Source organism: Corvus brachyrhynchos, unplaced genomic scaffold (assembly GCF_000691975.1).
Source record: "Corvus brachyrhynchos isolate BGI_N302 unplaced genomic scaffold, ASM69197v1 scaffold83, whole genome shotgun sequence".
NCBI classification, from domain to species: Eukaryota; Metazoa; Chordata; class Aves; order Passeriformes; family Corvidae; genus Corvus; species Corvus brachyrhynchos.
In genome coordinates this window covers 2469510-2480918 of record NW_008238464.1, presented here as the reverse complement: position 1 = coordinate 2480918, position 11409 = coordinate 2469510, and the positions used below count along the sequence as shown (strand labels likewise).

Here is an 11409-nt window from a genome sequence, read left to right as displayed (position 1 = left end):
CCCCCCCTCCCCTCCCCCCCCCAAAAAAAAAAAAAAAAAAAAGAAAAAAAAAAAGCAAAAAAAAAAGCAGTGGCAGCTTTGGGGCCTTTTCCCTTTTTGTTTTAGTTCTTTTTGTTTTTTTGGGAGGGTTTTATTAATTTACTAGTCCCAGACTCCTAAGTGATCAATCCAAGTCCCTCTGCCTTACAGCATGGTATAACTGCTGAAGTGACCAGCCCGTTTATGGGAAGGCATTTAGTAGCTCTCAAAAATTTCCCTTTAAGACCTTTAAAATATGATGGAGGTAAATAGAAATCATCTTGCTGTATGTAGAGGGTGTCTTGCAGTGCCTCTTGAATATTGTCATAAAAGATGGAAATAACAGATAGTTTTTCAGTTTGAGTTTCTAGCTTGAGTTCAGCTTTACTCGCCCTCTGCCCCGTGTCTTGTAAGTTTAAAACAATTCTTGAAATCCTATGTGGATGATTAACAGGGATTCAGGAAAGGACCCTGCATTCTTTAGTTTGAAAGATATGGAATGTTCAGTAGAAGTTGGTGTTAGGTTAACTTAGTGTAAACATGTTCCTTTTCCTAGATTAGTTATGAACATGACACAAGATAAGTTGTAATGGGATCCTTTATCTCTCTGTGGGGGTATGAGAAACCATATCTTCAAAGATGAAGAGTAGTACACTTTTGATAGTTCATTTGAGAACCTGATCCTTATAGAAATATCCTTGATTAATTTTTTTGATTGTATGTGTGTGAAGAAATGCTCAACAGATTCATGATGTCCTGTTTATGTTCTATTTGGTTACAGGTTGACCTCTGTAAAGGGGAGACAGTCCCTACCAGCTGTAGAATTTGAAATTGTTTCTTGCTAATTTATATACTTCAATTTATTTCTTGTATTGTATCCATAATATGCACGTACATTTGATACAAACAGATGTGCAATTGGAAGTACAACAGGCTTATTTTGGAGGTATCCAGTTTTCTTTATTCCAGCAACAAAATACGCACAAAAGTAGATGTTTCAGTGAAATAAAATCTACCAAGTAAAGCATGGGATTCTTAGTGAGTTTTCCAGATATGTTTTATAAATTTACTTCTGAAAAATACGGATAGATGTTGCCTCTATCTGAAATCCAGTTTCCAGCTAAAATGATCAGATTTTTTGAAGAGAAGCATATAATTTCAGTAGAAAAGTGCCTTTGCACTTCTCCTATTTTCTTCTCCATATATGTCAAAAATATGCATATTACACCAGACATTTGCATGTGAATTTTAGCCTAAAAATATTCTTTCTGCATGAAGAAACTTGTACCTTTTGAGGAACTTGCAGTGTTTTGTCAGTGGTGTTTTGTGGAAGGCTTTGTAAACCCATGTCTGCAGCTTTCCATAGTACAGTTGCTGTATGATTCATTTCTTTCCCTGAAATATTTCTGACCTCTTGGGAGGTCAAAAAACAGACAAGAAGTTGGTGAAGTGGCTCATTAAAGGGGAAGAGCTACTCTGAATTATAAGTTCCTCCCAAAAATCTTGTCCCATATAGGGTAAAAAAATTTTAAAAAAAAGGAGTTTTAGGAAGAAGACCAGGGTAGCAGTTCTCTTTTCCTCCTCTGCTTCTGTTTCCTTTTCATTTTTTCCTGTCCCGTAGTAGAAAAGGTTTCACTGTTGTCTGTGATGTGGAAGAGGTTTGTATCACCCTGACTGAAGGCAAGTTGATGCATCAATATGTGAGCCCGATGCTCTTAATGTAATTTATCTTGCAAGCCAGATACCCTTTTGTTTTTTAAACAGATTCCATTTTATAAGAGACCCTTCCATGGAACCAGCTGTTTGGACATACTGTGAGAAAGGTGTTTGCTCACAAGCTGGGTATTTTTCAAAGCATATTTCAGAATCAGTGTACTGTTGTTTGTTTCTTCATTCAGGAGTTTTTTGGTTGATTGTTTTTCAGTGTTACGATGCAAAAGTTACCCCGAATGAATTATGAGGCAACTTACGCTGGAAAAATTTTGCGTCTAGTTTTTGTAATTTTCTTGCTACTACAGTGTCAACTAAATTATCATATTAGGCCAGGGTGCATATATTAGTGTTGAATCCTTTTCATGCTTCTGCAAATGCACTCTTAATCTTTTTTCCCCATTCTCTACCTCTCTCAGTCTCTCATCTGAAGAATAAAGGAGCCGCAAACATGGGGATGGCACCCACTCTTTTTGCTCGCTCAACTTGAGCAGTACTTGCTCTTATTTTCCTTTGCTGCCCTTATGTCCCCTCTACAGCAACGCCACCGCATCCCCTCCTGGCAGAGGTGGGACAGGACAGGGCTCCCTGTCAGCCACAGCGGTGGCTTAGAGTGATTTATGTATGGGGTTGCTGTGCCCTTGCAAAGCTCTTGTAGGGGGGCCGGGCCACCTGGGCTTTATTCTGGCAGGTATCCTGATGGCCACACTCTTTTTTCTTCTCTTTGCATATTAGTTCTGACTCCTCCTTGTCATCCTGAGTTAATATTTTGTCTATGGGTAGTTTAGACAAGGGAGGTGATTATTTCTTCGTACAGTTGAAGGAGGAATGGGTTTCTTTTTAATTGTTTGTAAGCAAAATGGAAATTGTAAGCAGAAGTAAACAGTGAGAAGAGGAATTGGGTTTTCTGGTCTGGTATTCAGTAAGAGAAAAAGGAATTAATTTTGCATAGGCTAAGAAGTAAAGCAAAACTTTGCAGCTACTTCTGTGCTTTCATGTGTTTTTTCATGGGTTCTGAGAGAAAAAAAGCTATTTCACAAATCAGATGTTCATTAAGCATTCTCTAGGGATTTTGGTAGCACTTGCTTTTAGTTGACTTTTTTCCATGACTTTAGTGAAATGAAAAAGAAATCTTTCTCCTAGGTCTATCATCAGGGGAAAACATGCACAGCACAGAAATTTCTTCTTTCTTCCCTGTGGTGTCTCAATTCTTCCGAAATTTGAAAGTTAAACCCTATTTTTGTTCTCTGCATCATTTGATGCTCTCTTACTGGCTTTAATCCAACTGTTTTGAAGACTGCACACTAAAGTTGGTGCTCTGTTTTCTGTGAGCACAGCTAATTTGCTACATTTTATACTAGGATGAGTTTTTATGCTTTTTTCTTGTCGTTATAGGAGAACATTTAGCAATTTCAGATATTGTACGTATCTTCAGTCTTTAAATTCAGATCTCCATTTTAAATAGATGGGTGTAATATCTGGTCACATATTTAAGTGAGAAGCAAACTGCTGTTGAAGAATATTTCACCATACAGTTTTAAGACATATTGTGTCCAACTTCTGCTTGGCTTTGAAAGCATCATCGATGGCATGTGTGTATGCAAGGAGGAAGTACTTAAAGTAATTTTCTTTGCTCCCAGAAGGTTATTGATGCTGTTCCATGTGAGCTTCTTACAGCTTCTAGACCAGAAAGTGGTTGAAATGCTGTTTGGTTGTGTTATACTCAAATTAATTAGCTGTCATTTGTTATCCAAGTGAGAAGGCAATTAGGATGAAGACTTGGTAGGTCTCCATTATTTCCATTAATCACTTAGGTGATGGACTGGAGAATGCCATATTTGAAACAGCATGTGGTGCCAAGGGCTAGCAAACCTTTTGGAGATGGAGTTTAGTTCCTTTTTTGTTGGGTTAATGGTGAAGGAAAAAAAATACAACAGGTTGAAAAAGTTACATGTGCACAGGGAAAAAGAAGCATTGCAGGAAACTTCCTAGATACTCTAGTGATACAAACAGACATGGTAAAGCTGTTCCTCACTCTGCCATCCCTCTCCTTAGGAGATTTATCTCTGCAGGATGCACAGGACAACTGAATATAAAGCTGCTCTGAATTGCTATTTGTAAGCATCATAAACCAATTCTGAGTTACTTTAATATGTCAGCTTGCAAATCATGGCATTCGGATAACTTTGTCATGGACAGCTTGGTTTTGCCTGCTCAGGGGAATGGGTAGCAAGAAACTCCAGCAGCTCCAGGTGTCCTCCAGAATGGAAAGTCTTTTTTGGGGTCAGCAATTGCTCCAGCTGTTCAAAATGACTTTTTCTGTATTGAAATCAAGTGCTGATTTACAGTGGGATACTGCTGCAAGCTTTCTTGGATACAGGAGTCTGTATGCAAGATACAGGAGGTGATCTTCCTTTCTGCTTGTGGCTGAGACTTCAGTAGCAGTGAGCATCAGGTCCACTTTAGAGTGTCATGCTTAAAGATAAGCTGGAGAGATTCCAATGTGAGTTCAAGAACAATGAGCTGTTTGGAAAACACAACCCACAAGGATGAGGTGATTTGGGTTTCTTTAGAAAAAGAGAAATCATTAAAGGGTGGGAAACCGTGATGTTACTTTTTCATTATGTTGAGCATTAACATAAGAAGTGCCTGTGGCCAATTACTCTCCATGTTCCAGGGAGCAAGATTAATTTCCAGCAAGAAAGTTTAAGATTGTGGTAGTTGGCCTGTTTGGGGTAGGGTTTGTTTTATTTTTTTGGGGTTTTTTTTTGGTAATGAAAGTAATTTCACTTAATGAAAATAGTGGAAGAGGCTACTTGGGGAAGCTGTTGCATCTTGGTTGTGGCAGGTTTTGAAAAACAGGTTAGACAAACACCACTGACAGCATAGGTGTATTTATCCAAATTCAGAGTGGGACTGGAACAGTAACTTTTTAAGATGCCCTCAGGTCTTTCCACTTCAGTTCTGTGGTTGTGTACATATATATGAGGCAAAACCAGAAACACAGAGAATTCTATATGCTTTTGATCTTCTAATCTGGTTTGCCTTTTGCATTCTGAGCACCTGTAAATCATAGCATAAAACTGGGGAAGGATCATTATCGTTACGTTCTGTATTTTAATTTTATGGCTTTAAATGTGAAACAACTTGCAGGCTACAGAAGTGAAAACTGGATTAATCCTCTTTTCCCCCATTTTTCTTTGCAGGTCGCTTGGTTGGTGCCTTGGATGCCGTGTTAGACTCTAATGCACGCGTTGCTCCATTTCGAATTTTACTCCAAGTTCCAGGCTCACAGGTTTACTCTGCCATTGCATGTGGTGAGTTATTGAATGGATCAGAAGTTTACTGGGCCATAGCTATTGGTGAGTCACAGATGGAAAACCCCAAACCTATTCTGAGCATGGTCAGTGTCTGCATGTCCAGGAAGTTCAAGGTAACCCCAGCTAGTTGTGTGTGTGTGTAAAGCTTATTTAATAACCAAATTAACCTCTGGTTAAAATCACAGATTAGGAAAAAGTGTTACCTAGGAACACTGAGTTTCTATGGAAAACTTGTTTAGCTGAGGGTGGTTTGCTGAGTTAATTTTCTCTGTTGCAAAGTAGTGTGGTTCTGTTCATATGCATCTTTTCCTACAGTAGTAGTAGTCCCTTACAGCAAGAAGCTACTTAGTCTAGGCTTTCGCCAGCCTAGTCTTTCACTTGCTTACTGTGAAATGTCTTTGCGCACTTTGCTGTAATAAAATATAACTGGAACACTTGGAAGATTTAGGAGGTAAAGTTGTCTGAGAGCAGGGGAATGTCAAATACCTGATCTGTTATGCACTAATCCCTTTTGCAGTGTTTCTGCAACTTCTGAAGGTCAAGCTCATCTTCAGTAAAGTGTTATTGACATAAATTGCAGCAACCTTGCCATGACCCAGTAAAGGCCATCTGAATGTTCCATTCATCCCATTGTTGCTTGGCCAGTGTGCAGGGCTGTTCTTGCCCCTTCTGCTGCCATCTAAATAATCCTGCATTGAAATTTACAGCAGTTTTTCTTTGGGAATGGTTCAAAGCTGCGACTGGGGAGCATTAGGAAACATCTCTGTAATGAGAGGGTGGCCAAACCCTGGAACAGGATTCCGAGAGGTGGTTGATGTCCTACCAAACCTGCCAGTGTTTAAGAGGCGTTTGGACAATGTCCTTAATAACTTCAGCTTTTTGTCAGTCCTGAAGTGGTCAGGTGGTTGGACTAGACTATTCCCAGGATTTCAAGGAAAACAAGGATGGCTTCTTGAAATGCATCAATAACGAAAGGAAAACAAAGGATAATGTGGCCCTGTTACTAGATGAATAGATTACCCAGAGAGGTTGTGGTGTCTCCCTAACTGGGGACATTCAAGAACCATCTGCACACGGAATTTGGTTTTGTTTTTTCTATTTTTTTTTTTTTTGTAAAGGAACTACAAATGACAAACTTGCCTGGTTGGAATGGCTAAGGATTTTGCTGAGACAAACTTACACAGTTAATGTTTTCTAAAATTCTCTTTGGCTCTTCTGAATGGATACTCATCCCGGAGAAAATGAGATTTATAGTAACAGAGCGGAAAGCAGAGGGGTCTGTTTTGTGTGCTGCGTGGGTAGAACATACACATTTGCCAGAGCTGCACAGAAATAAAGAACCATGGCAGAAGAATCTGTTTGTGAATAATATTGCTGCTGTGAAACCCTGACGTGAGTGTCTAGGGGAGAGCTGGCAATAGGAGTTAGAGGGGTGTCACCCCAACCCCTTCTTGGGAAGCTGGAGAAGGACATTCCTCACGAAGAAGTGGCCATCACTGCTCACCCAGCTCTGCCCTGTCTGAGAGAGGCATTTCATGCAAACACAGTGTTAGGAGTCTCTTCCTGGCTTTGGAAGGAGCAGTTAGTCAAATTAAAGTTCTGCTGCTGTATAGCGAGGGCAAGGAGCAGCTCCAGGAGCTCCTTCCAGTCTCCCAGTGTAACTCCATTGTGGATAGCCATCGTGTCATTAGGCAGTTAATTAAAATGACATTTTGCATTGTGTGTTGGCAGTCCTCTGTTCCAGGAGCTGTAGGCTTAAGTGATAATATATTCATAAGGGTCAGATCTGTGTTACAGACATTTGCAAATCTTGGAGGGCTGCTAGGAAGTCTGATCCCTGCACGGCTGTTCTGGCAGAGATATATTAATCCAGGTGGTTAATCATGTTACACCAGTACAGGAAAAAAAAAAAAGGCTAACCTCACCCCTTGTGTAGAGCCACTTAAAGTTTTCCTTTCAGAAGGCTCATGGGCAAAACAGAAACTCAAGTCCCAGTCAAGCAAAATAGGTTTTAGAAGAGGGAGAGCAAAGGATTTGGTGAGAAGTGGTTTTAAAGAAAAGATTCTGAGGAATGAGGCAGTGGTTAGACAAAATGCTTGGCATGAGCAGATGAAGAAGGTGGGTAAAAGGTGGAATAAAATGCTGTGCAGAGTATCAGGACAGGAAGTAGAATAAGGAATGGATAAAAGGAAGAGATTGGCAATGCTTGGGTCAAATCACAGGACAACTTTAAACTACGAAACGGAAATTAGAAATAAAGAAGGGACTCAAAAAGTTGAGTTGGCCTGACCAAATGGAAGGGCCAAAATGATCTTTTGGTATTGGAACAGAATCCCTGGAGGCAGGCAGGATTACAGGAGCCCCTGTGGGATACAGCTGCTGCCTGGGCTCAGAGCAGTCCTAGCAGTGTGGATGCTGCTATGAAAGGGATCTTGCTCACAGCTTATTTCACAACAGGCAGCCTGACAGGTTGCCCATACACTTGGTATCTTTTAGATTGCTCAGAAATAAAATTTCAACTCAGTATTTGCTTTGTGCAGCCATTTCAGTATAAAAATTACTGTATTTCTGGTGTTCTTAAACATTTATATGATTTGTTTTCTTTACCTAAAGGGCTTTTAAGTGTCTCTAATTTTAAGATTTTTTAAGTTTAATTTTAACCTTGATTAATGGTATTTAAGAAGTTCCATTACAAGACTTTCCTGTCAGGGAAGTTAAAGCTTGGAAGGTTTCCCTGCCAGTTGGCATTCTGCATGGAAAACAGAGCAGGGACAAGCGGGAAATCCTTACCTAAATTTATCATTTTTTGTTGTTGTGAGGCAACATGATGCATCACTAATGTACACACAAAACAAATCTTGAGATAATGGGTCTTCTGTTTGGGATAAATTTTATTATTATATTCATGTGTGATTTGTATGTCTCTTACATACAGCTATTTCTCTTCTTTCTTGCACAAGCAAGGCACTAAGAGAAGCAACTATTACTGTCTTTACTTTTTTACCTATAATGTCTGATTACTGACCAGTAAGGTCTGGAGGGCCCAGATTTTCCCTTGATAGCCCTCTGTGGTGCCCGTCTTGCTATGACTTTTCTATCATCATATCATGCAGAGACAATTCAGTTTCAAGAAGAAAGAACCAAAGCAAATTGATAATGAGTGAAATATTATTTCTGGAGTTAGTGTGAACACATTACATTTAAAGAACCAGCAAATCCCTCAAATCTTTAGAGAAAGAAGCTTTAAAGATTTGAAAAGCTGTATTAGTAAAAGATTTCTGTTTGCTTTATTTCTTCCCCAAACTAGAAATGTGCTCTTGTAAACCCTTTAGGTGTTGCTGAACCAAAATCTTTTTGGGGTACTTTATATAGAGAGCTTTGTATTCCTCTCCAAGGGTGTGCATGTTTGTGTGGGGGGGGGGTTGGGGTGTGTGCATGTGTGTGTTGAGGGAGGGAGAAAGGAAGATCAGGGACTTTTGGGAGCAGGGCATAAATCTAAGGTTTCCAGTGGCCGCTTGTGGAACGTCATGTCAGAATAAGCTGCAGTCTAGCAGCTCAGGATGAAGTTTTGCTGGTTTTTCTGCTTTGACTTTTAATGCAGCATTTGCTGGTTGAGAGCATTCGAGAAGATAAAACTAAAAGCACTAAAACTAATTCTCTGAAACAATGAGGATTTTGTTTTTCTCTAACTATACTGCTATGAGCAAGACCTTTTTGACCTGTTTGCTACTAAGAATTCTGAGGTTGAAAGTTCAGTTTCTCATAATGAATTTATGAAATAGTGCATTTTATTACTTTTTTCCCCTTCCTTTCGATTTTATTTTGTAGGATTAGTTTCAATATACCATTTTTTGCTTTTCTAGGTGCCACTGCAGAGGAAATAAACCAACACTGGGAATGGCTGGAACAAAACTTGCTCCATACTTTGTCTGTGTTTGACAATAAAGAAGATATTGTTAGTTTTGTCAAAGGGAAAGTGAAGGTAAGGAAACTGTCTCACTTTCACCCTCCCCTGCCTGATTACTTGTGATTTATTAGAAGAATGTCATGAAGTTGTTGTCATTCATCCTTGGTTTTGACCATCTAAACATTACTGTTTTTCTATGTGGCTCTTGCACCGGATGTGGCCAGCACATGAAGCTGCTGGCTCACCACAGGGTTGGAGAAGTGAGCATCCTTTTGGAAAGTTAAAGAATTTTAAAAGTAAAGGAATTTTGTGACTATAAATCAGATTAAAAATAACAATGGCATGGGGGGAGTAACTTAGAAAGCCTGGTGTCCTGAGCTCTGCTTTTAATGAAATAGATCCTCTAAGAGGAGCTTGGTGATGGCTGGTGGGGGTGTGAGTTCCCTAGTGGCTGCTGTACCTCAGGTCGTGCTACAAGCTTTTCTTTGGTAAGAGTTTTAGTGGGATGCTCTTCTCCCCACAGCCTCTTTTCCAGTTTGGAAATTTTGTGGGAACATAATGCTTTTGGTGAATTCCAGCCTTGCTGCTGTGAGCTTTGTGGGCTCTTAATCTGGGGAAAAAGAGGACAAAAACAAAACTCCACTGTACAAATCCTGGTTTTTATCCTGCTTTCTTTAAAAAAAGGCATTTTGTTTTAAGTACACTGAAATACCAAATACAGTTAATGTCTATTGATAACACAGTGACAGCCTGTTACGTAGCACAACACATACTTAAAATTCTTCAGGTTTCATTAGTTAATGTTAAGTCCAGGTTTTGGACCCTTGCACCTGCTGTAGACTTTTGGCATATTAGGACTGCTTGGTAATTGCAAATTATACCGGGTGCTGTAACATAAGGATTATTTGTCTGCATGGTGCAATGCATACTTAACTCCTTTGTTGTAATACCACTGTTAAAAATCTGAAATCTTAATTATATTTATGTAGATGTTCTTGAAACCATGTTTGTAATGGTTCCAAGCATGTCTCAAGTTACTGACACATCTGACTGCATTGCTTCTTCATAGGTAAATAGTACTGGTCAGTATACACAACTTTTACTCTACTTCTGCTCTGTATATACAAAATAAGAGCAATCATAAGCCATAGTGAAAGTGTAGAGATATGGTTCTGGCAGACTCATTGAAAAAACTAAATGTAAAGAAAAGAAGGGAGCTTTGGGAGCTTTCAAAATGTATGAGAGATGCAAGCACCAGAGAAATTTCCACATTCGTGAAAATTGCAAATTGACTGTAATTTCTTTGTAAGAAAGGGTTGCATTATTAAAATTTGAATGGGTAGCTTGTAGCAACTTGCCTGAGTGTGAGTGCCATAGCTTTATCCTGACATATGGTCTTGTTCCTGACTCAGGCACTGATTGCAGAGGAAACGAGCAGCAAGCTCGCTGAGCAGGAGGAAGACCCCGAGAAGTTCCGAGAAGCCCTGGTGAAATTTGAATCCAGATTTAATTTTCCTGAAGCAGAGAAGTTGATCACCTATTATTCCTGTTGCTGTTGGAAAGGAAAAGTTCCTCGGCAAGGCTGGCTTTATTTGAGCATCAATCATCTCTGTTTTTATTCCTTCTTCCTGGGCAAAGAATGTAAGTGTAAATGTGTAAGAAATCTTATGCTGGGGAGAGATATAAATATAAGTACAGTTAAAAGCAAGAATAGCCAGGATTGTTATAAAAAGCCTAGTTCACCTCTGAAGTTTAGTTTCTGAGTTTTTAGTTGTTCAGGTGAAAAATTGTTTAATTTAGTTTTCACTTCAGCCTTTGTATTTTAATATGAATCCAGTAATAAAAATGACACTGCAAGAGCACACAGACATAGATGTTATCTGGTTTTTCTTTTTGGCGTAGTGAAGCAACCTTAAGATGTAGCAGACCTTCTACAAGTTCTAAAATAGAGACTTTTAGTGCTGAAAATGGTGAATAAGGATGGGTCCCTCCCACAGGCAGGGAAGCAGAGTCACCACATTGCTGTGGGGTGGTAGGGGAAGGGCTGGTGGGGCCAGGGATGCCTGAGTCAAGCTGCTTGCCTGAAGATAGACCAGGAAGCATAAAAGGAATGTGCCCTGGAGAACCAGGTGAAAATTCAGAGCTTTTAAGGAAAAACAACAGCGATCTAGGGATTTGTTTGTGTTTCTGAATAGCAGTGCAGTAAGGTCAGAAGAAGTTTGTCCTAGGGCTTGTTAGACTTTCAGATGGTTCAGCAAGTTCTAAGGATTTGGTTGTGGTGTTCCTCTGCAGAGAAAGAATTGTGTGAATGAAAAGCCTGTTGGAATAGATACTAGAAGGTAAAAATGAAAGTAACAGACATAAAATGGTAAAAATGAATGTAGCCATTTAAACTATAGCATTTCTCTGTTTAGTAAAATTGTGCATAAACCTCTAGCCTTTTAAGGCCTGTTT

General features: G+C 39.5%; 1 protein-coding gene across 1 annotated transcript in view; it reads left to right on the top strand.

Annotated features, from left to right (window-relative positions):
• TBC1D8 (TBC1 domain family member 8) overlaps positions 1–11409 on the top strand; it is a gene marked incomplete at its 5' end in the record, with an annotated part of 47684 nt that overhangs the window by 8332 nt on the left and 27943 nt on the right. The window contains 3 exons of the mRNA XM_017736972.1: positions 4935–5090; positions 8912–9030; positions 10368–10596. Coding sequence (XP_017592461.1) covers positions 4935–5090; positions 8912–9030; positions 10368–10596 — 504 coding nt within the window. The remainder of the gene's footprint in view (positions 1–4934; positions 5091–8911; positions 9031–10367; positions 10597–11409) is intronic.